Source organism: Lineus longissimus, chromosome 10 (genome assembly GCF_910592395.1).
Source record: "Lineus longissimus chromosome 10, tnLinLong1.2, whole genome shotgun sequence".
NCBI classification, from domain to species: Eukaryota; Metazoa; Nemertea; class Pilidiophora; order Heteronemertea; family Lineidae; genus Lineus; species Lineus longissimus.
The window spans coordinates 1,136,976-1,164,800 of record NC_088317.1 but is presented as its reverse complement, the minus strand read 5'-3'; the positions used below and the strand labels follow the sequence as shown (position 1 = coordinate 1,164,800).

General features: G+C 40.2%; 1 protein-coding gene across 1 annotated transcript in view; it reads left to right on the top strand.

The window, feature by feature from the left end:
- The window catches only part of LOC135495020 (uncharacterized), a 30,677-nt gene extending 3,379 nt beyond the window's left edge, over window positions 1-27,298 (top strand). Inside the window, exons 5-75 of the mRNA XM_064783408.1 lie at window positions 115-180; window positions 299-367; window positions 726-1,328; window positions 1,532-2,209; window positions 2,492-2,560; window positions 5,202-5,261; window positions 5,529-5,708; window positions 5,857-5,928; window positions 6,394-6,462; window positions 6,745-6,804; window positions 7,121-7,171; window positions 7,343-7,411; window positions 7,546-7,605; window positions 7,842-7,889; window positions 7,984-8,043; window positions 8,232-8,783; window positions 8,972-9,025; window positions 9,305-9,361; window positions 9,514-9,567; window positions 9,728-10,171; window positions 10,382-10,435; window positions 10,829-10,885; window positions 11,163-11,216; window positions 11,395-11,442; window positions 11,646-11,747; window positions 12,429-12,569; window positions 12,820-12,906; window positions 13,313-13,336; window positions 13,515-14,048; window positions 14,337-14,375; window positions 14,669-14,725; window positions 14,901-14,948; window positions 15,115-15,174; window positions 15,398-15,448; window positions 15,711-15,875; window positions 16,113-16,169; window positions 16,459-16,506; window positions 16,814-16,852; window positions 17,038-17,133; window positions 17,280-17,378; window positions 17,591-17,638; window positions 17,817-17,864; window positions 18,087-18,134; window positions 18,430-18,480; window positions 18,661-18,708; window positions 18,931-18,978; window positions 19,086-19,133; window positions 19,331-19,378; window positions 19,650-19,697; window positions 19,886-19,933; window positions 20,062-20,109; window positions 20,304-20,351; window positions 20,523-20,570; window positions 20,788-20,835; window positions 21,399-21,446; window positions 21,724-21,771; window positions 21,884-21,931; window positions 22,173-22,199; window positions 22,463-22,513; window positions 22,918-22,965; window positions 23,245-23,340; window positions 23,604-23,654; window positions 24,014-24,061; window positions 24,622-24,669; window positions 24,910-24,957; window positions 25,276-25,326; window positions 25,526-25,573; window positions 25,858-25,905; window positions 26,096-26,143; window positions 26,380-26,430; window positions 26,746-27,298. Coding sequence (XP_064639478.1) covers window positions 115-180; window positions 299-367; window positions 726-1,328; window positions 1,532-2,209; window positions 2,492-2,560; window positions 5,202-5,261; window positions 5,529-5,708; window positions 5,857-5,928; window positions 6,394-6,462; window positions 6,745-6,804; window positions 7,121-7,171; window positions 7,343-7,411; window positions 7,546-7,605; window positions 7,842-7,889; window positions 7,984-8,043; window positions 8,232-8,783; window positions 8,972-9,025; window positions 9,305-9,361; window positions 9,514-9,567; window positions 9,728-10,171; window positions 10,382-10,435; window positions 10,829-10,885; window positions 11,163-11,216; window positions 11,395-11,442; window positions 11,646-11,747; window positions 12,429-12,569; window positions 12,820-12,906; window positions 13,313-13,336; window positions 13,515-14,048; window positions 14,337-14,375; window positions 14,669-14,725; window positions 14,901-14,948; window positions 15,115-15,174; window positions 15,398-15,448; window positions 15,711-15,875; window positions 16,113-16,169; window positions 16,459-16,506; window positions 16,814-16,852; window positions 17,038-17,133; window positions 17,280-17,378; window positions 17,591-17,638; window positions 17,817-17,864; window positions 18,087-18,134; window positions 18,430-18,480; window positions 18,661-18,708; window positions 18,931-18,978; window positions 19,086-19,133; window positions 19,331-19,378; window positions 19,650-19,697; window positions 19,886-19,933; window positions 20,062-20,109; window positions 20,304-20,351; window positions 20,523-20,570; window positions 20,788-20,835; window positions 21,399-21,446; window positions 21,724-21,771; window positions 21,884-21,931; window positions 22,173-22,199; window positions 22,463-22,513; window positions 22,918-22,965; window positions 23,245-23,340; window positions 23,604-23,654; window positions 24,014-24,061; window positions 24,622-24,669; window positions 24,910-24,957; window positions 25,276-25,326; window positions 25,526-25,573; window positions 25,858-25,905; window positions 26,096-26,143; window positions 26,380-26,430; window positions 26,746-27,170 — 7,142 coding nt within the window. The 3' untranslated portion in view covers window positions 27,171-27,298. The remainder of the gene's footprint in view (window positions 1-114; window positions 181-298; window positions 368-725; window positions 1,329-1,531; window positions 2,210-2,491; window positions 2,561-5,201; window positions 5,262-5,528; window positions 5,709-5,856; window positions 5,929-6,393; window positions 6,463-6,744; window positions 6,805-7,120; window positions 7,172-7,342; window positions 7,412-7,545; window positions 7,606-7,841; window positions 7,890-7,983; window positions 8,044-8,231; window positions 8,784-8,971; window positions 9,026-9,304; window positions 9,362-9,513; window positions 9,568-9,727; window positions 10,172-10,381; window positions 10,436-10,828; window positions 10,886-11,162; window positions 11,217-11,394; window positions 11,443-11,645; window positions 11,748-12,428; window positions 12,570-12,819; window positions 12,907-13,312; window positions 13,337-13,514; window positions 14,049-14,336; window positions 14,376-14,668; window positions 14,726-14,900; window positions 14,949-15,114; window positions 15,175-15,397; window positions 15,449-15,710; window positions 15,876-16,112; window positions 16,170-16,458; window positions 16,507-16,813; window positions 16,853-17,037; window positions 17,134-17,279; window positions 17,379-17,590; window positions 17,639-17,816; window positions 17,865-18,086; window positions 18,135-18,429; window positions 18,481-18,660; window positions 18,709-18,930; window positions 18,979-19,085; window positions 19,134-19,330; window positions 19,379-19,649; window positions 19,698-19,885; window positions 19,934-20,061; window positions 20,110-20,303; window positions 20,352-20,522; window positions 20,571-20,787; window positions 20,836-21,398; window positions 21,447-21,723; window positions 21,772-21,883; window positions 21,932-22,172; window positions 22,200-22,462; window positions 22,514-22,917; window positions 22,966-23,244; window positions 23,341-23,603; window positions 23,655-24,013; window positions 24,062-24,621; window positions 24,670-24,909; window positions 24,958-25,275; window positions 25,327-25,525; window positions 25,574-25,857; window positions 25,906-26,095; window positions 26,144-26,379; window positions 26,431-26,745) is intronic.
- The last annotated feature ends 527 nt before the right edge of the window (window positions 27,299-27,825 follow it).

Genomic DNA, 27,825 nt, shown 5'->3' with positions numbered 1-27,825 from the left:
TCGGTCGAGATCAATTTGAAAAAAAGCCTGGTGTTTCAGATTAAGACTGCTGTGTTGATCAGAAAACTATCTACATGTACATGTGATACTAGTATTGATATGATTTCTCTTCAGGTGAGAAGTGTGAGACAGGCTTCATGAAGAAGTGGAACGTGTGCATCCCTCATCAACCAGAGCATGGTGAGTACAGCTGCCAGATATGTACCTGAAGGAGCAACCTACATATTTGACTTATTTGAAATTACCCTCTTAGGATTACGATAAATTTATATTTGATATATATTTTTCATTTCTTCAGATACTGATATCATAATGTGCAGCAAGGGCAAGGTCTTATTCGGTGGGAAATGCACGCACATTATCATGGGTAGGTATAGTCAGTAAAAGAACATCATCTGGCAAATCAGCAGTAGTATGGCACTATACTCATTGAGGCCTTTGAATCAGCGCTGTCTGGGACGTACATTAGCAAGGCAGTCAGAACAGTGCAAATTTAAACTGAGCAACAAAAAGGGCACAGGTATGGAAAAAAATGAATGTTGATTATTGATCATTTTTGTGTTGTTGATTCTTTCTGGAACGTCATTTGCGGAAATGATGAAAAAATACTTCTGATCGAATCAAATAGGCTTACAATTACAAATAAGAACCCACAGAAGGAGGAAATATGTCTTATTGTGGTAAAGTTAGTCTCAACTGAACTGATAACGTATCATTCCTTGCAGTTCCTCTCCCCAAGAATTTCCACCCGAAGGTTGACTTGGTGTTCCTGGTCGAGACCTCCTCAGCCATGGGCCTCAAGCTAATGAACGCAGCCAAGGCGTTCCTTCACAATATCATTGTCAGATTACCAATCAAAAAGACGGAAATTCGAGTGGCAATCTTTTCATTTGACACCAAGGTTGTTCCACTCTCATGGCTGAACAGCCACAAGAAAGGAAGCCTGTACTTGGCCGACATCAAAAAGATCAAATACACCGGAGGAAAAGCGAAAAACAAACCCGGACTGTTAGGTGAAGGTTTGAAATACATATTCTCAAATGCATTCGCGAAGCCCAAGGGTGGTAGGACAGCGAAGAAGGTACCTCGTATCGTTGTTGTGCTCGGAAGCGGCCGGACCCAGAAGCCAAAAGATGCTTATGCATCCGCCACGAAACTCCGAACCAAGGCTGCATCGGATATCTTCATGGTTTCGATCGCGGAGAAGCCGGATAAGAAGATGATGAAGCGTGTGGCCAAGCCTGGCCACTCGCTTGTGATTGGGAAATCGGATGGCCTGAAGTACGTGCACTGGATGTACCACGTTGTCATGAAGGTCACCAAGACAGGTAAGGTCAATTCCTTCATTGTACATTTTGCAAGTGCGATGCTGACTAAAACTTTGCAGGCTTTCCTGGGACAACCATTTTTTGTCAAATCGACGTGTCTTTCATAAGGCTTGGTTTATTTTTATTATAGAAACATAAGAGCGGTAATTTCTTTCTTGTCATCACTGCCATGTGTACTTTACCCGGTCATATCGTTATTCCAGTGCCTGAATGTCGACCAGGGAAGGTGAAGGTCGCCGGCAAATGCATCAAGAAGGGTGAACTTGAGATCGAACTCGATCTCCTACTCGTCCTTGACCCCTCCAAGGCCATGGGAAAAGCAGCCTTCGAGAACACCAAGAAATTCATAATATTCCTCATCGAGAAAGTGAGACTGGGAAAAGACTTTGTCAGATTATACATCCTCTATGTCAAAAGTGGCAAAATAAGCGAACTGAAACTGTTCGGGCCAAATAAGCTGGCTGCACAGAAGAAGAAATACATCAAACAAGTAAACGGGCTCAAATATGAGGGAAAGATGTTCCCTATGACGGATATGTTTAAGAAAGTGAAGACGGTCATGGTAGGCAAGGGGTTCAAACGAAAATGGGTCCATCGTGCTGTGCTTTTATTTGGAGGCTTGAAGCCAGAGAAGAAACAGCGTATACTAGTCAGGAAAACTATCTTGGAGGTAATCGCTCTGAGGTCATTCGTTTATTATTTCGCTGTGGGCACCGCAAAGGACAACAAGTTCTGGGAAGCCATCTTGCCGAGGACTTTCATAATCAGGAAGATAGTGCCGTCTGGTGGCTGGCTGCAGAAGAAGGTCTCGCATATTGTCCATGAGGTCAAACAGCCCGGGTGTATGCCTGGTTACTATCTGTTCAAGAACATCTGCAATCGTAAGTATTAGAACAGCAACCTCAAGCCCTAAGTTCACAATAGCATTTTTTATTGTAGACTTCGCATGTGCTTCTCAGCGACTAACCTCCAGCTTTCAATGATAAAGTAATAAGGTGAATCTGTCAACAATTAGAATCTTTTCTAGATGACAAAGAAGAATAGGACGTGTATGGAGAAGGAGAAGGCTAGCCATTTATCAGCGGCCCTGGGGTATTGGTAAACCATACGTTCTCATTTCCTCATGTATTCTCATGTATTCCTTCTTTTTTCCTTTCATTCAGGTGCCCCGATTTGCGACAAAAATGAAACTTGGGACAAGAAAAAACAGATTTGCATCAAAGGCAACAAAAGTAGGACACTTAATTTTGCTATTATGGATGTGCGAAGTTTGGCTGAGTTGGGGGTATACTGGTAGATTTCGTTGAATTTGTGTTTGTTTATATTTGAAAATACTTCTGAGATTCATCAATCATTGGGAAGACTTCACAGCCAGACTTTAATTCTCCTTCTTTTGCAGTCCATGCTTTTATATGCATTTTGCTTTGATTTTTCAATTTGCATGTTTCATTGGTATGTGTGACAATACAGTACAATGGATAACCTTGTTGTTTGCCATGCTAATATCGAAGGGTGATATCGACTTCAACAGATGTTTAGTACTTCCTTCGTAAATGGCAGAATAGCAAACGGACAGAGAACTGTGGATTTTGCGAGGATATCCACAGATGTACCTACCGTTTTTGAAAGAAACACGCTGATGGCTCAGCTTATGGTGAATTGGATGAGGCCAGAGTGCTTCTGCAATTCCGCAATACGACACCGGTGACTCCGTTGTCTTCCAAGTATGATACTTGCGCCCTTTACCTCTACAGCGTCAAAGGGCTGTCCGATGGGCATGAAGAAGATCAAGGGAAAGTGTCTGAAGGAGTGTGCCAAGGGCCTCGTCAGGAAAGGGATGGCCTGCGTCATGAATTGCAAACCAGGGTTCACATTCAAAGGCAAGGTGTGCGTCAAGATGTGCAAGAAAGGCTTCGTTGCGAAGGGAAAGAAGTGTGTCCTGACTTGCCAGAAGGGGTTCGTGAAACGAGGGAACGAATGCATGAAGCTGTGTCCGCAAGGAAGGCTGGAGCTGAGGAGCAGTTGCATGCAAGGTTGGTCGATTTGGATGTTTCTCAGCTGAGGATACGAAGTATGAAATGTTCTTCATATTGACACCACTGATATGAATATCAGTGTAACACTTTGCAACACACACAACACATCATTCTCCAACTTGAAATATAGTTCAATCTTTAAGTAAAGTAAAGTTCACACTATCCTTGACAAACAAAATTGCCAACCCGAGATTTAGTAGTCATTACATGCCCACAACATCTACCATGACAAAAAGTTGGTGGAAATAAGAAGTATCTGGATTTGCTGACCAGAAACCCTGACTCCAGGACCCGACCTTTCCTTTCCAGTTCCCAGCGCCAAGAAACACATCGTACTCGACCTCATTGTGATGCTTGACCCTTCGGACATGACCGGAATGAAGGAATTCTTCCAAACCAAGGACCTCGTCCTCCTTCTCCTCAACTCCTTCTTCATCTCTCCCAAACACCTGCGCGTCGTTGTGGTGACATTTAAAAAGTCCAAGATCATTCAGTTTAACATGTTTGGCGCTATGAATCAGGCAGTTGTAGAGAAATACTCCAATCAGATACAGGAGCTCAAGTTTATTGGAGGGCCAGGCAGGACATTGTCGTAAGTGTTGGTATTGTGACTACACATGGCTATCCAGGGTGCCAGATTTGATGGCAGTAAACCGTTCTGACCAGTACATTACAGATGGACGAGCTCGTTTGCATCCTTACATAATTCGATGAGAGATTGCTAGTTACTCATGCTATGCTTGTGCAAATCATGGTTACATTGGTACAGATTGCAATAATTGCATTGCAGCATGATGAAAGCCTTGCACGTGCTCGTAGCTGGCAGAACTTTCTACCGTAAGAACGTGCACCGTGCCGTCCTGATGATCGGCAGTTTCTCAACACCAAAACCTTCGGAAGCTTTGGTCAAGTCCGTCATCACTAAAGTCATCATGCACCAGGTCTATGTATTCTACTTGGCCGTTGGAAAGAAGAAGCAACTGAACTTTTGGCGTACTGTCATCCCGCAAGTGTACATGTGGCATTCCATGAAACTCAATGCTAAATGGGTCGTCGATCATGTTACCAACAAAATATTCCTTGCAGTGAAGCAGCCTGGTAAGTCGTTGGAGATAGGTGGCTTCACGATTTGGACATAGCTTTATAACACGAGGTATTCGGGAATGAAGAGTAGACAGAAAAACTCATTCGAAATTGATCGATCCATCGATCACAAGATAGAATTTCCTTGGAATTGCCTTAACTTAACAATTCATGACAAGATGGATCAAGCAACTGATTATTTAGGTTATCATAACAGACATGTAAAACGCCACACAAGTTCGATCTCTTTTTCACTCTTTCTGCTGCTTGAGGCTTTTTATTTGACTTCCTTTCAGGGTGCATGCCGGGATACTACCTGTGGAAACGCAAATGCATAAGTAAAGAGGTTTTTATTTTCATGTCGGCAAAGCCTTTTGTTAGTAATTCTGAAACGCACCATTATACTGTCGATCTTCTTACCGAGCAATAAGAAGGAGACGTGTATGGAAAAAAATGAATCAGAGATATATATTGAAAACGAGTTCCTTCAAAAGGCTCAGTGTCATTTTCGTGCTTCACGGGCCCCATTCTGCCTCCTACCCACCGCCTCGCTTATATACAACGGAAAATCGTCCACTCTATGACCATCGTTCTTTGTCCATACTAAATGGTTTCTGGATTAGGCTGGGGAATAGATATAAAGAACTTCGCGACTGTTTCATAGTATAAAACGCTATATAACGCTATATAGTGCTTTATAACGACTTACATTACCGGTACTGAAAATAAATAAATTTTATTTATTTATTTTTAGAGGCCCCTAAATGTCAAAAGGGAGATCGCTGGGACAGGAAGACGATGGGGTGTGTCTCAGGTATGACTTAGATACTGTTTAGAATATTTGTTTCTTCTTGTTAGAAGAAACGTAGGTTCCACTGTATCAGCAGTAACTGACAGGTTAAATACAAGTAAAACCTTAAACCTAAATCGTATGGCTATGTTTTGTAATAGCAATCGCTGAACCTCCCACCAAGTCAAGCTATAAATGACTACGGTACCGTGTAATGAAAAATCGAATACTCCCAACAACAAAATATTGATTGACATTGAGGTTTCTAACACTCTTTGCCTCAACCCACAGGGGCGAAGGTGCTCAAACCCACGAAGAAGATAATCCCTAAGGTGAGGTGCCCGAAAGGGACAGAGAGGAAGAAGGACGTCTGTGTGCCTAAGTGTCCGAAAGGCTACGCGTTAAAGAACGGGACTTGTCAAAAGTCGTGTCCAAAGGGAATGAAAGCGTTCGGAAAGAAATGTATCAAAAGTAAGAAAAACTTATTTTTCAACCGTGTCTGACGTTTCTTTAGCTAGCTGTAGCTACTAACTTTATCCGCCATGTATATTAAAGTAGGCCTACTCTTTCAAAGCGGAGATAGAGACAGTAACTAAATTGTCTACATGTTCTACTTCAGCGGACGTAGCTCCACATATAAAGGGACGGAAGCCCAAAGAAGTGGTAAAGAAACCCAAGGTGCCAACCGGGGGTAAGAGAGGAGCCGGATATGATGCCAAAACACCGGATAAGATGTTCAGGAAATGACGCAGAATGAGGCAAACCGGCCAAAATGGTCGAACCTGGAGGATTCGAAGCCTCAATGAATCATGATTTTTCATCAATGCCTGCTGATATCCCGCTTTTGCATGGAGCTTAACAAAGTGAAGACTGCTTGCATCAATCCGCATAGCTTACTCGCAATCAAGAACGCGTACAGCAATAATAATTTCAGATTTTTATATTCAGGACAGAGTGGGTAACCTTTCATTTCAGGTTGATACCTGAACACCGACCACATGATCATCATTTGATCTCGAACACCACCTCATCCGAACTTATTGCAGATCCATGCAAGTGCGGGCAACACGTTTGATTTCTGTCGTCTCCATTTCTGTGTTATTTCAGTTTTATCTCCATTTTGCCTTTTATCTCTAATTTGATTATTTACGTTCAGGGATGGGGAAAGCGGTTATCTGTCCAGCAGGAAAGCAGAACGTCAAGGGAAAATGTGTTAAAAGTGGAGGTAAACTGGCATTTTTCACGAAAATGTTCTTTTGTTTCTTAGAAAATGTGCGACAGACGAATCTGTATGTTGAATTCCTGTCTCCAGTCATCTCCATCGGTTACCGTTCGTAAATGATGACTTGCTCTGTGATTCGTATACTATCCAGGCGATTATGCAACGTCCTCTCATCGTTTGTAACTGAATAACGTCCTTGGTGACCGAAATACCCATATGCATGGCCAGAATCTTCCTTTCTTAAGATGGTCAAAGTTGTAGTAACGCCAACACTCTCCTCCGCAGATGTGTGTCCCCCAGGTTATGCCAAGTCTGTCGCTACTGGCCAATGTCTCAGAAATGCTAGTAAGTAACAGAGTTGTAGTGATGAATGTCGGTTCCCTATTCAAATGATGGCGTACGGCGTTTCATTCACTTTCAAAGAAAGCGTTTGTCATTGTCATCCTTTCACGTTGGTTCTTGGGTGTCTGACACTCTGCTTCATAGTCCATTTCTTACGTCTGCTAGAAATGTGGTCGAGCTAAGTTCGAAATACTGTTGTATTGGCGTTGTCAGGCCGCGTGTATCTGCAATAGGTGAAGGTGGGGCAAAGGTTGGCCCATATTTGGTGAGATTGGTGTCCAGGAGATCTCGCTCACTTTCTTGTTAAATGTTGATCTAGGTGCCAAGTGTCCGAAAGGAACGCATCCGAGTGGAGGCGTCTGTCTTAAAAGTAAGTCAAATTACTTTATGAACTTATTGATTAAACTCATCTTTGTGTATTCTTGATCGTAATCATGCTAGCTAAATTGATATAATTTTCAATCAAGCATTTTCAAAATAAACTTATGAAACTTATGATTCCTTGTATTCTGGTCAACCTTTTCTCATGTTTATTTTTCAGATCTCGGAAACGGCCACGGGTGTACTGCAAACCAGTATTGGCTTGAAGGAAAATGTGTTGACCGTGATGGTATGTGTACATTTTCAAAACATCGAGTTACTAGTACCAAAACTATCTTTTATTGATTCGTCAATTTCCCAACGTGAACACAAGGTTCACTGCCACCAACATATCTTTACCTTATTCCCCGAGTTATCTTTCAGAAAAATGCCCAGACGGTTTCAAGAAAGGCATCCACAAGTGTGAGAGGATCCATCATCATGGTACGCTATCTTTCATTATAACATGGGCATGTACAGTTACAGCTTGGGAATGGCCTGTCTTAAAACAACGAATAATATAGCTTTCCATAACGACCTTCGTCCTCTAATGGGAAAGAAGTAAATATCTTGGAAGCGATTCGAACTCACGGCATCTCTCTCAACAATCTAAATGCTCTCGGCTTCATCGCTCACATTCAATAGTGATCATTTCTAAACACCACTGTGTCTCTTTGCAGGCAAATGTCCCAATGGGGAGGAGAGACGACACGGCAAATGTCCATCACGTAAGTCCATCTTTATCAAATCGAATCTTGAGCCATATTTCGTCCACCTTCGTCCTTATCGTGTACAAACTAACTCTTCATTTCATTACTTCAGTTACTGCCCGCTGTCAGCCTGGTACCAAACTGGATAAGGCCAGCAATATGTGCTTAAGAAGTAAGTATAAAGAATGAAACCTCTAACCAACAATGCTTTATTGTGTGATAAAACACTGCATTAAGAAGAAGATTTGATTTCGTTTATTCACGATCTTGGGATAGCACTAGTAGTAGAAACCACGCTAGGCATATAAAGAAGAATTGCTCATTATAGTACGTCAAATCATATCTTATCTTTCCTTGCAGAGGAAGTTGATGCCAAATTGATCAAAAATGCCAAACCAGTTCATCTGGCCCGCCAAGGTCCCAAGGTTAAGGTCACAAAGGCAGCACTGCCTGGCACAAAGAAATCACCACTGATGAAACCAGCACCACCGGCAGGGAAGCCAATGAAACAAGGTGTTCTCAAATTGGTTGCCAAGAAGACAGATGCACTAAAAGCAAAGGCTACCGCACCAAAGAAAAAGGCCACACCAAAAGCAAAACCTGTTGCAGCAAAGGTAAAACCCGCGGCCAAAAAGAGTGGTAAGATCACCATGTCAAAGAAGGACTTGGCAGAGTTTCTCAAATGGAAGAAGAATATAAAAGGGGCAGCAGCCAAGAAGCCCGCAGCCAAGAAACCAGCTGCCAAGAAGGCTGCACCAGAGAAAGCTGCACCAGAGAAAGCTGCTGCTGAAAAGGCTGAACCAAAGAAAGCTGCTGAAAAGAAGGCTGCACCAGATGCTGCACCCAAAAAGGGAACAGGGAAGTTCTCAGTTTACATGTCACCAATGAAAGCATTTGTCAAGAAGGACCATGGTAAGTGATACAAGTCTTTCTTGAATGAAGTTATACTTTCACGAAATCATATACTGTAACAAACCTGGGGAGTTGCAACGTATTTTGAGCCACAGGGATAGCCCTAGACTTTGGACAAGCTTTTACCAGAATGGTCGAAACCAGCTCGTACTGACTATTTTCACCAAATATTTTCCATTCTTCCGCAGGCAAATGTCCACCAGGTTACATTCCAAAGGCAAAGCTCTGCTACAGAGGAAAAGGTACGTAAGCTCAGGTGCAGATTAACTTGAAACAGGCACAATCGTTTAACATTTTAACTTGTTTTAACGAACTTTTCCATAGACGTTCCCTTCTTATTACTCAATTTAAAAGTGCGTTGTGCGCTTTTTCCGTTGTTATTTGCGTGTTGATGGTACATTTCATGTATGTTGATGATACAACACCTAACCACCTCCCACATTTCTGAATGATTACTGGCTTTATTTATTGATATGCAATATAAGTAGTTGTTTTATTTACTTGCGTCTGTTCTATTCTAGCGAAATGTGACAAAGGCTTCCACTACGTCAAGTCAAGGGACCTCTGCCTCTCCGAACGTAAGTTGAGATCACACAATCCACATCATACTTTTATCAGATATCTGCAACTTATCATACTATTGCTCTTGCCAAAGACTACTCAATCCTCGATTTCTAAAGAAACGGTCCTCTGGGAAAAATCGTGAACATTTTCCTGATTTCTGTTCCAGTGCATTCCTGCCCAGAGAAATACGATCAGAAAGGACATGAATGCGTAGAGAAAGGTGAGTTTAATATGACCTTCAGACGATCTTTAGATTCGTCTCTGACTCTAAATTGTAGTAGGAACATATTGTCAAATGGGAACATTGTTGCTTACCACTTGAAATGACTGGTTTTATGTCTTTTAACTTGTTTCCTTTTACTCAACTTGTGTATATGCAGATCATGAATGCAGTCCACACTTCCACAAGCTTTCACTTCGATGTAAAAAGAAGTCAAGTGTAACAAAGGAAGCTCAACCCAAGAAAGCTGCACCTAAGCCAGCTGCACTGAAGGAAGCTGCACCTAAGCCAGCTGCTCCAAAACCAGCTGCTCCAAAACCAGCTGCTCCAAAGAAAGCTGCTGAACTCGCAGCACCGAAAAAAGAGGCACCTAAACCAGCGGCACCCAAGCCAGCTGCGCCAAAGGAAGATGCTGCAAAACCAGCTGAACCAAAGAAAGCCGCAGCTAAGCCTGCTACACCTGAACCAGGTGCACCAAAAAAAGCTGAACCAACGAAGGCCGCACCTAAGCCTGTTGTGCCTGAACCAGCTGCAAAAGAAACAAATGCAGAAAAGTCTTCAATCTATATGACACCTCTGAAAGCAGTAGTCAAGAAGGATCACGGTAGGTGAAAAGTGCAATGAGGATCAGGAGAAGGTGGAATGTGGCTACAGTTTATAATGATGTCTAGTTCGATTTTGATCATCGGATTTAGCAAGAGTTCACTCATTTTAAGCTTCTGTTTCAGTAAGAACATTAGCCACAGATCACCAGAAGTTTTGCTGACCTCACCAGTTTTTGCATCCTTCCTTTTATTACTAACTTATTCTGCAGGCAAATGTCCACCCGGTTACGTACCAAAGGCTGAACTCTGCTACAGAGGAAAAAGTAAGTTTAGATTGATCGCATATAACCTTTTCGTCTGGGTACTCAAACTTTTGACCAGAACATGAGTATCATTATTATTGAAGTTACTGAAATTCGCCTCGGTTTGATTTTGACTTAATCATCCTATTAAGTTGAGTTACAGATCTGAGGAAATGGAATCTCGAACTCACTATCAGTTTTGAAAAAAAACTCGTGATTCGCTGAAAATAAAGTTGGTTATTTTAATTACCAAGTTTAATACAAATATGTTGAAATTTGAATTACGATATTTTGTAATTCTATAAGGTAATTGTATTGTTAAATTACACAAAACATTTGATCTCGGGAAAGATGCGAATACGCCTCTCGCCATTTTGATATTGATCTGATTCTTACTGATTTGTTCAATTCCAGGGAAATGTGACGATGGTTTTCACTATGTGAGGACCAGGGATCTCTGCCTGTCGGAATGTGAGTTGAGATTACATGTATTATGTTCAATAGCGCATGCCTCATAAGATGATGTATCATTGTTGATCATTCAAACGACAGTTTAAGTCTAAATATTTCATGATCTAGAACAAGTGGCACAAGGTTCATATCGCCATAGCTTGGCTGTTACAGGCGAAGAAAATCTCAGTTAGAACGCTGGACTTTCGATCTGGTGGTCACGGGTTCGACTCTCCGTGAATCCACAACATTTTTTTCTCTTCATTTACTTCATAATCATTTGTTGATTTTATTTCAGTGCATGCATGCCCAGACAAATATGAACAGAAAGGACATGAGTGCATTGAGAAAGGTGAGTCTTATTTGACCATCGTCTCTTTCTATATTTCCATAAATCTGAGCAGACAAGACTGCTCTCTTCTTTCTCGATATATAAGATCAATGAAGCTCAACTTTACACAAATCAAAAATGTTCATTTCACTTGAAAGTACATGTACAATCATGACGTTCGTTCAATGCATACTTTCAGGTCATGCCTGCCAACCACACTTCCACAAGGTGTCACAGTTATGTAAGAGTAAGTATTCTGAATATGAATTGATACCTGTATCCAACATTCTTGGTTTCGTTCTTGCAGCTTTTTTCAAAGAGAAACAGATACCGATACACAAACGCTAGATTATTTTTTTGTTGAAATTCGGATGTTCTGTCAATTTGCTATCAACTTCAATTCAGTATCCTTGTGACTCTTGATAACGAATCTGTTTTAAACCTTCTCAGGTAAGGCAGCCGCAAAACCAGCTCCGAAAGCAGCTCCGAAAGCAGCTCCGAAAGCTGCCCCGAAAGTAGTCCCAGCCAAAGAAGCCCCTGCAAAGAAAGCGGGTAAGATTGACTGGCTCTTGCACCCAGACGGCCAATCTTCAGGCGCAAAACCAGCTCCGAAAGTAGCCCCGCAAGTAGTCCCAGCCAAAGCAGCCCCTGCAAAGAAAGCGGGTAAGATGACTGGCTCTTGCAGATGACCCTCCTTCAGGACACTTTTAAAGACCGTGTCCACTTATCGACCCCAGCTTTGCATACTGCTGCACTCTATCAATCCCTGTATATCTTGGCTAATTGGAAATCTTGCCCTTTGCTTTATACCGGTTTATCATGTTGATGTGTTGTGCCCCATTTTGGCAAAGGTTTATTCATGTAATTTTGTGATGACGTCAGTGAGTAAGGAGTCAGTATTTTGGAAAAAAATTAATAGAGAATTTAGTTGAAGCCTTGATTTAAGCGGAACGTTCTCCAACACTGGGTTGTCATGCAAAAATGCCATATGGTTATAAAAGCATTGGAACCTGATTAATTTGTTATGGGGATAAAAAGGACATGGGTATTCAAAAAGAAAATCATCTGGACTAAAAATAATACGCTTTTTCTTAGACGTAAAAGCACATCAACACTGACAGGCCCAGTGAAGGGCGTGACATCCAATTAGCCAAAGGCTTTTAAATGCTAGCAAATCAGAGTGCTCCTTCCTTACACTGTCATCACTAATTTACATGTTTAAATCTTTTGCAGCCCTGGCCCCCAAGAAGAAATGTAAAAAGGGCGAGAAGCTAATCAAAGGCAACTGTGCCAAAATGATGGTGCTTAAGGGAGTGAAAATTAACAACATACAGGCGCAGAACCCGTTCTCTAAAGCAACAAGTAATGCCCTTGGTAAGTGAGCACAAGGTCAGGGTCACAATGGCTGCAGGGCAAAGTTTAAAAGTGTAAATTTGTCACTAGCTCCCTCCCCTAGCAAACTTTTTGTACTCGAACTCTTTTGAAAATGTTGATAATCTTGGATGTTTCTTGTATAGTCTTCCTTTCATAGTCAGAACGTTATCCATATGCATCATTTAATTCTCTGTTATAAGAAATTTCCAGATTATTTCGAAGTTCATATTCCCATTCTTTCTCAATCTAGCAAAGAAAGTGAAACCAAATGCTGGCAAGTGCGCAAAAGGTTTCCAGAAAGACAAGGAGGGCAATTGCGTTAAAAGCCTAAGAAGAAGTGAGTAGGACTATAAAACCAATAGATGTGAAATATGAATGAAGATTTCAAACTCTATATCCCCAATGTCATACATTTACGAGATTCTAACTGAGTCTAATTGTTATAAACATGAGCTAGTACTTGGTCACGAACTCAAAACTTACAAATGTGCCTCATGTGTTGTGGAATTCACTAGTTCCCGTACGAACATTTCCAGATGATATTAATCTGCACATTGCAATTCATTTAGTAATTACTTGCGGCTGTCTACATCATAGTGATTGTGCTTGTGCGTCTCATATGCTCCTTTACTTCCTTATTTTCGTTTATTGCCAACAAAGTTTTAAAAGGTGTTGTTTTATTTAAATTCCTCTTAGTATTAGGGAAACAACCTATATCAAATTGTTTTTCTCATTTCTTTCAGGAAAGAGAGGCATACATCAGGATGGTAGCTACATTATGATATATATTTTTCATGACTATTCGTTTTCTTTCTTTATTTGGTTGAACTTATTACTTTTAACTGATTTCTGTTCTTGTGTTATGTTCACCATTTCTTCGGATGGTAATCAACATCATTGATAACACCAGAGCTCAATACAATCTTCTCTTGTGTTTGTTTTCAGTCGACATCAAGAAACTGGTCGCCAAATTACAAAAGATTCGCCACAAACATCCCAACAAACATGGGTCAGCTGCACCAGATACGGCTGAGAAAAAACCTGCCGCAAACCCCAAAAAGGTTCCCGTGAAACCAAAGGTTTCTGTTAAACCAAAGAAAGCTGCTTCTAAACCAAAGAAGGCTGATGTTAAACCAAAATTGTTTGCTGCAAAACCCAAGAAAGCTGCTTCTAAACCAAAGAAGGCTGATGTTAAACCAAAACTGTTTGCTGCAAAACCAAAGAAAGCTGCTTCTAAACCAAAGAAGGCTGCTGATAAACCCAAGAAAGCTGCTTCTAAACCAAAGATGGCGGCTGATAAACCCAAGAAAGCTGCTTCTAAACCAAAGATGGCGGCTGATAAACCCAAGAAAGCTGCTTCTAAACCAAAGATGGCGGCTGATAAACCCAAGAAAGCCGCTTCTAAACCAAAGATGGCGGCTGCAAAGAAAACAGTTAAACCGGTGACGAAGCCAGGGTCGTCAAGTTTAAATGAAATAGGTTTGTAACGATTCAATCATTTCTGGTGGTTTAGTTGGTGATTCTGCACTTTGATATGAGGCATATGAAAGCCTTAAGGAAGGCATCGATGCTCTGACATCCTGAGGGCATGCAGTTGTGATTACTAAGTTTGTCCTTCTCGACCGAGCTATCCAAAATACGCTGTGCCACTTATCTCTCCAAGTTACAAGTCTATGAAGACACTGCAAGTGTTTGACTAGATAAGTAACCTTCAACGTCAAAAAAAGTTTAACGATAATCTTTAAAATCCATTTTCACATCTTTCAGATGAACCTATTCACCCGCACAAAATCACCAAGGCACATCGTAGGTATTTTGTTCACATCATTGTATTACCATCAATGAAGCTTCCTCAAGTGGATATCGGAACCAAGTGTGATGAAAAAAAAAGTGAAAAAAATATTTGGACTTAGAAATTTTTTCCAACCCTAACCCTTTCATAAGTTCAAAATTCTGAAAAATTTTCAAAGTCGTACATGTTTTGGGACTGATGATGTTGCTTCATTTTGAGCCGAAAAAAACAAGACTTTCATATTGGCTATTGGTTATTGTAATTGTTACGAACAATCATTTATAGCTCATATGTCTATTGTTTTCAGATAAAAAGTGCCCTCCACATTTCATTCGGATCTCACACCGATGCGTCAGAGTCAAAAGTAAGTGTTCCTCGTCCCTGCACAAGGATATGTTGCTGGCAAAAGATAAGTCGTATCTCAAGTAGTCTAATCAAGCTAATCGCGCAAAGTTTGATCATGGAAATTTGATTTGTATCAATTTACAACTCATGTGAATTCCATTACAAACATAAGTTCAACTCATATATAATTTCAGAGAAATGCCCATCTGGCCAGCATTTGCTCCACAACAGATGCGTAAACGGTAAGTTTCAGCATCTATTTCTCGAGACATGATCGAAAGACAAAAACTTTCCCTTTAGATTTGAATGACAAATGAAGACAGAGTGCTCCCTGGTGACCTAGGAAGTGCATTGATACCTGAGTAAACAACTCCCTTATCATTTTCAAAGTTCATCCCTTCGTTTCAGACAAACATAATTGTCCTGGTGGCCACTTGGACAAAAAAGGAAAATGTATTCGCGACAAACGTGAGTAAAATTATATCTTTTTTTCAATATGATGATGATATCTCTAGAATCCAAAGGAGGTTCCACGATGGGGAATAACTCGAATTTTTAGTTCCACCGTGGAACCTCCTTTGTCTAAAATCAAATGTGATCTGAAGCCAACACTTCCAAAGTGTGACCATGTGCCTTACAAAGCAAGTTCATAACCTGACAAATTATCGTAGTATGAATGTCTGCCTTTCAGCCAACCACTGCCCACCCGGCTACAAGCCCCTTTCCTTCCTGTGCGTCAAGAGTAAGTAGCTAATATCATTTCGCCTTCTGAATTAGTCCGATCTTCGAAATCAACTTTGGCGATTTTCAGGTCAGCATGAAAAAGGGTTCTACATATTATACTTGGTAAGAAGTCTGTCAAACTAGTAGTGTTTACATACTGGGTCGATCCCCAAAAACATTGAACAAAACATCGGCTATCGGCCACTCGTCTTATATTGTATAACGTTCATCTTGATGAAATACAACTTTCTGTAACTTTCACCACATATTGCTTCTTTAAGTGAATGGGAAGCGCCGAATAATAGACCCCACACGTAAACCTAAGGAGAAACCTACTCCAAAGAAGGAAGAGCCGACAACTAAAAAACCAAAGATAACCACACCCAAACCACAACCTAAAGAAACAGACAAGCCAACAAAGAAACCACCAAAGGCGAAGAAAGTTGGTAAGGCCAATCTTTTTATAATACGGCATGACTTATATTGTAAGTTAATCCTGTAAGGCCAATATTTTTATAATACGGCATGACTTATATTGTAAGTCAATCCTGTAAGGCCAATCTTTTTATGATACGGCATGACTTATATTGTAAACAGGTTATGATAAGAGAAAGAAAGGCTTGGTTTCATAAGCAGGGATACTGTTGAATGCATGAAAAGTACTCGTGTTCATTTTATTTCAGCTTTGAAGCCAAAGTGTCCTGGAGGTGGGATGAACGTGGGTAAAGACAGATGCATGGGCAAGTATAGTGGTTCCAACTGGCACCAGACCTCTGGTTTCCTTCTACCTAAAATGACAATCCATGCCGTAATTGCCAATGTTTTACTTTAAATAGAGTGATTGTATGAGGTATATTTTTAAAAATCCATGTAATTCTATTACCAAAGGCAATTAAATTACATAAAGAAGAAATTTTCGTTATTTTATAAAATTACTAGCTTTGTAATTATATTACCTTACTTAATAATTCTTAATCAATTACACAGTTCATGATTTAATTACCAAGTTCTGAAAATATCTTTTTCCAGAGGTGAAGTGTACCCCAGGCTTCAAGAAGAAGGGCATCAAGTGTGCACGTGAGTTCCATGACCGGTTGCCCCTCTGCAATAAACGCAGAAGACTGTAGCATTTTTAAAAGGTTTCTTTAAAAAGGTTACAGACACAGGGCATGGTTGATCAATTGGCGCTGGAGACAAACATCAGCATTAGCTCGACTTAGCGTTATATCTTTCTGAATCTGAATACGAGTAGTTGGTGTTAGGTCTTATCACCAGCAATACTGATAACGCGGATTGAGCTACTGGTCCCAGTTCTGGCAAATCGTAGCTGTTTCAAGTAGCCCCCCTGCAGTAAATAATCTCATTTCATATATCTTTATTACAGAAACCAAATGCCCGTTGGACAAGATTACTGCCTGTTTGGGTAAGTTTGACCGACCCATTGGCCTGTAAAAGATTCTTAGCAAATTCTTGACAAAATGTTCGACTTGGTTGAGAATAATGTGATATGATGACGTACTTCTTAAATAACTTAATGATATTGAATCGGAATTGTATTCTATAAATGAAAATATGTTATTTTTGAACTAAATTGCCTCTCTTTTCCAGTGGTGAAATGCCCAGCTGGCTTCAAGAGAATCGGACAGACTTGCTTCCGTATGGTGTGTGCCTACGGTTACAAACTGGTCAAAGGGAAATGTGTCCGTAAGTACATCAAATATCAAATTCGATCAACGAAGTTTTCTTGGACGAAACTCTTGTTGGGCAATCCCAGTCATTTGAATGAAATCTCCACAAAATAACTATTATCACTGAAACGTGTATTTTCAATTCAACTTCTCTTTTTACAGTTGATAAATGCCCGTCAAACTACCAGAAGGTAGGCAATACCTGCATTCGCTACATCTGTCCTCCTGGATATGGCCTTAACAAAGACGGAACTTGCATCTGTAAGTATCTGCCCGGGATGAAGATCTAAAATCCCTTGTCCTGATGTTGCTTATCTGATAATGACATGTATGCTTGAATTTCCAGTTGGTCATGATCCCCAGCATTACTTTCCAGTAAGATTTGCAAACATTTTTAATATTAAGGTTAATGAGAACGTAGATCCTGACGGGCCCTCCCAAGGTTTGCTTTATCACCAATATTTTACTTTCAGTGAAAACCTGCCCGAAAGGCTTTGAGAAAGCAGATGGAAGTTGCATCAGTAAGTCATTACATATTTTCCTTTTCGCGAAGCTAACTGACTTATCCACTTCAACCAAAAACCGAAACATATATCTATCCATTCTTCAACATACCTATAGTATAGGCATCTTTTACCATTGGCCACTTTCATTTTAAAGTTTTTTTGTACCCAACTGAGGTCCATTTTTCATTTTCAGGAATCCGATGTCCAGAGGGATACAAGCTTAAGAATCATAAATGCATATGTAAGGTCACAAACTTAAAACTAAGTTATCAACATGTTAAGTCTTCTTATCTAACATTTGTTGATGCATATAATATTTGTGTCATTGGTAATGCGATCAAAATGTCTCACACAAAGGTACTGATGACATCGTATTGATATGAGCTAATTCTATGAAGTAAGTCTTGTTGCTAAATTCTATCACTAATCAATGCTGTTTATAAACTGAGTCACTTTCTTCCAGTGGTCAAGTGTCCTGTGGGCTTCAAGAAGGTTGATGAGAGATGTGTCCGTAAGTTCTTTAAGATATCATGCTTCACACAGTGTCTACCTCAATCTTTGAGTGAATGAACTGTGATGCGAACGATGAATACTTGAAGGGACTGCGTGAAGAGAAAGAGGTGTGGAAATAATGGAACATATATGGAGAGAAATAAGTAAGCTTGAACGAGTAAAACAGGGAAGAAAGATGAGCAAAAAGAATGGAAAGTGTAAGGAGAATGTTCTGTGTACTTGTATAATTCAGTTCGTGACGTATTTTACACATGATAATGTTCTTGAGAAGTGTCATTCTTCTTCTTTTCAAGGCTATCGATGCCCTGAGGGATACAAACTTACTGGAGATGGCCACTGCATATGTAAGTTCCAATTCATGTAGGAAATAGCAAAGACATCCAACAAAATCTCTCAAATTTACTCTGCGTGGCTTCGTTGGTGCATTACGATGTGAGAGAGTCTTTGCCCCTTTTGACTCTTGGATGAAATCATTATGAGATCCTAGAGTGTACAATTCCCTAAATAACATGTTTCTGTTACAGTGGTGAACTGCCCAGTCGGCTTCATCAAGTACCATGGAAAATGCATACGTAAGTATATCAAAATGCCCCAAAAAGGTGTCTCGATTTTTGACAAGAGTTGACGAATTAGCTGATATGCATCAGTCTGAGTTGTTTTTTTAATTGACCACTCATGAAATTTTGGAACACACCTGTCCAGGAATTTTGATAAGAATTGCAGAGCACGCTCCCTCTTCTTCCAGTTCCTAGATTAAGTTTGCCGTTGTGTTACTTTCAACATTTCTGTTTCAGGAATAAGTTGTCCGAAGGGATACAAGCTCTCTGGAATGAAATGCAAACGTAAGTATCAACTAAAGTTGTTATGTAATGAGAGGAAATCAGTTGTTACACGTCTTTTACCAAGTAGGTTTCTGTGTGATTATAAATTTATGCTGTTTCTTTTCTAGTCGTCAGTTGTCCACCAGGCTATAAGAAGATAGGCAAGAAGTGTATCAGTAAGTCAACAGATATATCGATTTACAACTTTCTTAATAAACTAGATTTAAAAGCAGAATTCTTACAATCCCATCCTATTATATCAAAATATCATGACTCAGGTTAGCCATCAATGAGGACAAAGACACTGTCTGAAAAATTATGAATTATCAAAACCAATTTTGGTAAATTAAACATTTTCTCATTCTATTTTCAGAGACTGCTTGTCCTGCTTCCCATGAGATGGTCAAAGGCCATTGTGTCTGTAAGTACCTCTTGACGAAAACGTCTTTGATTATGATAGTATTATCAATAATATTTCATATTTCTATACTTTCCATTGAAGCTTTCATGAACCTTGCCAACAACTTAACAAGTGCTTTATACATTTTGGTCAATATAGAAGTTGTTTGATGGGAAAGATTACAAAAGGCTCATCTGAACACGGGCAGTAGGTGGAGTCTATCTTTAAATTTGATACGTATGTACTTTAAAGCTGCCCAAAACTCAGTATTATGCCATGGATGATATTTCAGTGAGGAAGTGCCCACCAAAGACAAAGAAAATCAAGGATAAATGCTATCGTAAGTGACTGAACCCAAGTCAAAGTCCACACTCTGTAACAGTGGAATGTTTTGAAGAAGGATCCTTATTGGGACAATAAGTCCTGTAATCCATTTTGTTAATCACTTTGTCATCAATATTAGAAATAAACTATGTTTTGTCATATATTTTATGACCTCCAAGCGCCATGTATTTTCTGTCCTTCCAGAACTGAGCTGCCCTGCGGATTTCAAACTAGTCGGATGGAAATGTCATAGTGAGTTGCTCTGATTCTGTTATATGAATTACTTTTTTATGTTATCACTTCCACTTAGGAGTTTTCATATTTGATTATTTTTTTCTGAAATGATACATTGATTAATTGATTGTTGATCTCTTTTTAAGGATACCGATGTCCAAAACCTTACTTCCTTCACCAGCAACGATGCATCAGTAAGTCAGCTCAAAAATAAGAAGAGAAATATCAGATATTTTTGTTAAATACCATTACAAACACTACTTTGGAATTGATTAGTGATATCAACAACTCCGTAATTGAATTACCGAATTTAATTAGTTGTGATACAAACTTTGTAACTCTATTTCAAACTTGATGTCAAATTGATATATGACGATTTCATTTTTAGGAATCAGGTGTCCAAAGGGCTACACCCTTCAGAAGATGAAATGTGTTTGTAAGTATCAAGAAGTTACTGTGAAACTCTATGATGGGGGTAGCGGAGAGCTGAAAAGAAAGAAGAGTTCAAGAAAAGGCTGCAGGCTGCAATTGATTTTAAGTGGATCGGAACGCCAGGATCCAAATCATCACTATTGTTTGACTATATTTTATGGGTTTTTTATTTCAGTGACCAGGTGTCCCATTGGTTTCAAGTTCCACAAAGGTCGTTGTGTCAGTAAGTATAAGATTGATAGAAGGTTATGCCGAAAGGAATCACTGGCCATGGTAGGACATCACACTATAGATAAGCTTGTAAATTTGTATCACCGAACATTTAAGGCTGGTGTGTCACTGAACATTAACATTCTTAACATCTGGCAGAACAGTCGACAGTGCCTTTTATGAGGTCACCTTTCTCTAAATAATTCTTCTCAAACCTTCTGTTCTTTCAGTTTTGGAATGCCCAGAAAACTACAATGCTTTCAAAGATTCGTGCAAAGGTTGGCTAAATGTACAATAAACATCTTTAATACGTGCTATCAAATCAAATGAAGGAAAACATCAATCGATGCTCAGTGTTATTTTGCAGAATTGAGATGTCCGAGAAATAAATCATGTGCAAAAAATGTAGGCCGGGTCTATTTGGCAAGCCGCTCGCCGAACAGGCATATTTTTTTGTCCTGTTTGGAGAGCCGCTTGCCAAACAGCACTAAAAAGCCACCCTGTTCGGCCAGCCGGGCTTGCCAAACAGGTAAAAAATCTACCCTGTTTGGCGAGCTGGAGACTTTACTTTAATATTAATGAGTTCGGCTCTCCATTCAGGACAAGAAAAAGTCGCTGTTTGGTAAGCCGGGCTTGCCAAGTAGTCACTTCCAAAAATGTAATGCAGACATCTTTCTCCATACACGTTCCCATCTGTTAACTCATGTTTCATGGTAAGCTAGTTGACAAATAGGCTAAATGGTGACGTTAAGCCGTCGCCAGTCACATAGGTCTCTCTACTATATCTCGTGATTGTTGAATGATCTTAATGGTATGATATCATTTGTTTCTTTATTTTCAGTTGATAAATGTCCAAATGGATACTCAAAGCACAAAAATGAATGTGCCAGTAAGTGAATTTAATATCGTACTGCTTTTTACTTTGGCTCAATACAAATGGAAAATAAAGGAATTCTAGAATGACCTCAGTTCAATTGATAACTACATTGACTTGTCCCTATACATGTCTACATGTACTTTTAGCTTTTTGGGGAAAATCATAGACTTCCGAGCTTAAGATTTGGCTTTGTGCCAGAGGATAACATAAATACAGAGCCCATTTCCGGTTTGTTTTGGGATCGGCGGCGCATTCATCTCAATTCTAAAATCCCCAACACAATTTTCAGAGGTGCAGTGCGGACCAGGATTTAAGGAAAAGAAGGGGACTTGCCAAGGTAGGATATAAAATGTGTTGAATTCTATTAAAGCACATGTGGTATCGAGTAAGGTTGTATTCTCAATAACTATCATACACAATGAAAACATGCGAACTTTTATATTTTGCAGTGAAGAAATGTCCGTCTGGAAGTGATAAGAAAGACGACACTTGCGTTAGTAAGTTGAACTGAGTAATTTTACCGAATTTTCGTGCTAGTTTACTATGTGGCGTTTGTAATGGCCCTATGCTGCACTGAATAATTTACCCTGATGACGAAACTCATGAGGTCATCAGGGGTCACTCAGTGCAAAGATGCCAGGAATGGCACGTATTACTACTCTTTACTGCAATAAAGTGATTTGTAAGTTGATTTGAGTAATTTAGGTTAGTATATAATTCCCTCCTCTGATACTTCAGAGAAATGTGATAAGAAGAAATGCCATGGTAAGTCAATTGCCTCTAGTTTCACATAATTATCATGGGCACATTGCAGACAAGTGTATGGGGGATGGGGACGGGGGAGTTAATGATAGGATTGGAACATTTTCAATCACCGTAAAATGTAACACGGTATCAAAGAGACGAGACTTTCAGGTCAGAATTTGTAACAATTTATTGATTTCGAGCGTTAGTAAAAACAAATTATGTCTTGGGTGTAAACTGTAAGTGCTATGTTACAAATGGCAAATCTCTCGATTAATTTTTAGAGGAGATCATGTGCCCCAAGAATGCGCAACTGAAGGATGGCAAATGCTTAAGTAAGTTGTTAACCGTTAAATAAATCGGCTTCACAACAGGTTTGAACATAAACACATTGAGAAACGTCCCAACTCTAAATAATGACACGTATACTTGTCTTCTCTATCTGGTTCAGATGTCGTAGATATACGAATTAAGGAGGAGAATACAAAGCATGATGATTCAATTATGAAGCTCGGGGTTCTGGGGTTCATTACGAAAGTCTGTCATCGTATCGTACTCTAAGTGCTAAGATTAGAGATGGGGTTCATTCTGTCTGTGATAAATATCAAAAGAGTTGGTGTTTTGCCACAGATATTTGGTGAATCCTTCTTCACTTCGAGGTAACATATCAGGTGAAAGTTTATTCGACCTCAATTTCTGTGACTGGGTATCTCTGTAGCGTCTGCCCGTTTCCTTTCAGTGAAGAGCTGCCCCAAGGGAACCACGATGGACGGAAACAGATGCCTGAGTAAGTGCCTCTGACAATCACAACAGAGTCAGGGAACTCTGGCCTTGCTTTCGGCAGGGGTTCATTGTCTTGCTTACACTTGGGTTTTCTGGCTCCAACATAGGCCCTGCGGAGTGAATCAAGTCTCCCTTTGAGAACTCGTCTCTATGTATTGGTCGATGATGGATTAAGATGTGTGGCTATAGAGAAGACAGGTCTGAGGTTATAAGCCTATGTATGAATCTTCTGTTCCCCTACCTTCCCCAACGCAGTCTATATGAATGGTTATTTGTCTTGCAGAGATCAAGTGCCCCACAGGTTACAAGTTTACAAAAGGCAAATGCATCCTTGAAAAATGTCCACCTGGATTTAAGAAGTACGACAACAAATGCTACAGTAAGTAAAGGTCAGGTCAAGGTCAGCAAGATTTGTTGAGGTCTAGGTCAAATTTAAAGAATGCATTTCCCAAGGTCAGATTATTCAAGTATCATGTTAACTATCATGATAACGGTATGTATTTAGCTATGAAATACGAAATGAACGGATCGACGCCACAGTACGTGGTTCCCGGTACGTATCGCCACATTCAAACGGCTCCAGACATGACCTACCTGTTTTATATGGGGTTTCCTCTGTAAACATGACTATCTTCATTTCAGAGGTGGAATGCCCCAAGGGTTACGTTCTGACAAAGTCCGGCCACTGCCATCGTAAGTATTACAAGCAGTTCCGTTAAGCATAACTTAAAACCGCATCGATTAACCTTCGTTCGAATTTGTGCTCGCCCTGGTAGAAAACTCCGCGAGGTTTTGACTTATGCCTTACGTTCAGGTGGTAATGCACAGTATCAAAAATGGAATATGTTGGTTTTGTTCCGCAAAGCCTTGGATAGAGAGGTTTGTAGTTAATGCAACCATGGCCAGAGCAAATAAGCTTTAAGAAGGTATGTTTAGAAGCTAGGTAACGTGAACGGAACATGTAGGTTTTGGTAAATTGGTAAATACCTTTCACCCTGTCACGATGTTTCAAGAAAATGTACTTCTGCGAACTTAATGCTCTATGATTGCAGTGCACAAGTGCCCCACCAACTTCAAGAAAGTCAAAGGAAAATGTGTTCGTAAGTATCATGCCAGTCACCTGGACCTAAAGTTCTCAAACCATCAGCTCGCCCTATCCAACTCATACAAAGAGTCAGCAGGAGTCACCTGGACCTAAAGTTCTCAAACCATCAGCTCGCCCTATCCAACTCATACAAAGAGTCAGCAGGAATTCGCGATGACTTATCTGAAATATTCTTTGATCGATCAAAAGGCTGAGGCTATATACATGTAGTCTAAATGTTACGTGACATCCTTCTCCATACACGTTCCCTTCTTTTTACTCATCCTTCACCATAAACATCTGCGTCGTATACTTCTGTTTCTCAGTACACTATTCCTTCCTTTCGCTGATCTACATGTATATCTAAATTGGTACGGTATCGTACCTCTTTTCACTCTTCCTTTTCCATACATGTTACCTTCTTATTCATCCTTCTCTACCCACGTTTGCTTCTTCACCTCTTTCTCAGAACGCAATCTTGTCTTTTCACTACGATACATCCTTTTCATTCATCCCGTTCATTTCCTGACGGAATCGACAAGATCAAACAGAATCTGATCTCGATAACATTTTCAGCAACTCACTGCCCTCACGGATATGTGAAGAAGGGGAAGACGTGCATCGGTAAGTCGCCATTCCTGTGAGGTTAGGAGTGACAATTCAGTGATATAAAACCTACTCAACGCCTATTTCCACACAGAAGTGTTGTAACCATGTTACTTGGTAAGATAGATTGTCATAAAATCACAAATTTCGTGACACAATCACCAAGTCACATGTGTAATAGTTTGTATACGCACACTGGAGTCTTAATACGAATGCTTTGTTATCTTCTTACACTATTTCATCCTTTATCGATTTCAGCCAAGTCCTGCCCCAAAGGCTGGATCAAGAAAGATGACCACTGCGTCAGTAAGTAGGCCTAATGAGAACACGCCTCAGTGGATGAGGATTTCCATTGTAACGATGAGAACACATTCCTGAGAAGGTTACTGCAGTGAATGGTATTTATGAATCTAAGAAAGATGTAAAATGCCATTTCATAGGATCATTTGAATATGTGGGTCGATCTATGATCTTCTTCTTCTTCTGCTTTCTCAATCTCAGATGGATAGTCCTGTTCTGGTGACAAAAGCTGTCATCTGCCTCAATTCGTCCTGGTCACTAACGCTGGTTCTTATTGGAGAATGGCCAGAATTATGCTCTACTTTGCCATCTTTTTTATTACAGAGGTCAGCTGTCCAAAGGGTTATGCTCTGAACAAGAAAATGCTCTGCGTCTGTAAGTGTTTGTGTCAATTTCTCAGAACTTGACTGAATTATAGCATCCTGTTTTTAACGTTCATTTGACAAATTCATGAGAGAGCATGTTTGATGCACCAACGTCCAACCTTTTAAATCAGACCTTCAAAGAAATGCTATGTCCTATTACTTCTCGTCAGTAACAAATGATTTCACTTTATATGTCTTTTTCCTTCCAGTAAAGAAATGTCCAAAGGGCTACAAGATCAAGAAGGGACGCTGTGTCCGTGAGTATTTCTCACAAGTAGTATTTCAGGCAGAACTCAACGTGTAGTTGTTGATGTTGCCGTCGATTTTCGATGCTTGTCAGAAGCAATGGTTTGTCTGAAGAATATGAGGCTATCATTGAGATGATTCACTGGGTCATGCATTTAATCTTTTTGACAACAACACTTAAGGTTTTGCATCATTTGTTGCTGATACTCAGGACACCTTGTCTCACGACGGAGAACAGCTTATCCTGTATGCTGTCGGGGAGTACTGTCAAACAATACCAATCCTTCTCCTTCAGGTCTCACCTGCCCTGATGGTTACAAGTACAAGAAAGGAAACTGCTATTGTAAGTAACACTCAGCTAATTGAGGCACATTCTTACTTGATGGAACACACAAAACGGCCTCTGAGGTTCTTATAGACAGTTCCTCAATGTTGTTCGATAATGTTCTGCCGTCTTTCATTCCCCGTTCCTGCATGCGTTCAGTTATTTCCTCTTACAAAATCAACCAGTTTTGTTTATTTAATATTTTCAGTGAACAAATGTCCAAAGGGATACAAAGTGCACAAGGGAAGATGCATCAGTAAGTTCAGAACCTTTTTCCCAATTAACAGACACACCATCAAAAAGAGTTTTTTTTAAAAGGCGTTCTTTTTACTTTGATATAAGATTTTAAACACCGCTGCGGTCCCCACTTACCTCTGTCTGCTCCCAGCTTTGGAGCTCACCGGAACAATCAGTCATGGAATACTCCAGTGAAGCCGTTCATTATTTTCAGATCGTTTTGATACCATGTTTTAGTCTGTTGACTTCTTTCAGAGATATACTGTCCCAAAGGTTACTCAGCAGAAGATGGCATGAGCTGTCAACGTAAGTGGTTGCATCTGTTTTTAAATAATCCAGATGCAGCAATGGCGCGGCCTAGTCCCTCCCCTGTGACCCAGTAACACTAGATTGTAGAAATCTATGACTTTACTTGCTAACGTGCATAGATTCCTCTATGCTAGTTGCTAGTTATAATGAGTTGTGTAAACCCTCAGCTTGGATATCTAGTTTGGCATGGTGTTGCATCATATCGTATATCTCATATATCTCATCGGTAACAGCATCATATCTTATACATTTGTCTGTCGCCATATCATCGAAGATCAAATATTCAACATATACCCCTTTTTCATTTTGCAGCATCGTCTGACATCGTCGCCAAGAAAGGAAAAGGAAGGGCTGCAAAGAAAGGAAAGAAAGCCATGAAGAAGGGAAAGAAGGCCAAGAAGGCCAAGAAGGGGAAAAAGAAAGGAAAGAAGGTCGCAAAGAAAGGGAAAAAGAAGGCTAAGAAGGGAAAAAAGAAAGGAAAGAAGGTCGCCAAGAAAGGGAAAAAGAAGGCTAAGAAGGGGAAAAAGAAAGGAAAGAAGGTCGCCAAGAAAGGGAAAAAGAAGGCTAAGAAGGGGGAAAAGAAAGGAAAGAAAGTTGCAAAAAAGGGAAAGAAAGGGAAAAAGGGGAAAAAGGCTGCCAAGAAAAGTAAAAAAGAGAAAAAGGACAAGAAGAAAGCAAAGGGAAAAAAGAAAGCCAAAAAGGCCGATGAGAAAAGTAAAAAGGAGAAGGAGGAGTAAACGAACGTGACTGGCCTGTCGTGGCTACTCCCTGATAGCCAAGCCTACTCCCTGTTTCTGCTCACATGTGTTTCCCTCTTCATTTTCACATAATAAAGTCTGACTTCGAGAGAAGAATGTGTTCATAACATTTGAGTTTTTCTTGGTTATTTTTTGTATCATTAGTTTCTTTCTCATTAACTGTTCACAATGTTCTACGGGTGTGGGACAGAGCCTTGTTTACAGGTGTAATAATGTTAAACCGGCCAGGTGCCATTTCGCCTGTTTACCTGGAATGCTTGCTACTCTGGTGTGATGTTTCTAATGTTCCCTATCTCTCACTTTCTGCTGATTAACAGCTAGAGAGACCATTTCAATAGGGGAACACGGAGAGCAGAGTTATCCACGTTCCTGAGCGTTTCCTATAAAATGAGGGGAACATTCAGTAACGGAAACACAGCGACACCACATGTATGATGATCTAAGACTGTCCTTAATGATGAAGACAATCACAATCTGTCTTCAGACGTTTAGTTCCGCTTGTAATGCAGATGTCGCCTCGATCTGTGCAACTTGGTGTAACATGTTGAGCTGTCCTATGTTATAAAATCAAGGTCGGAGAGCGGTAGATCAAGCGACCAGCCCGGATGAGGAAGAAGCTTGCGGGAACCAGCTG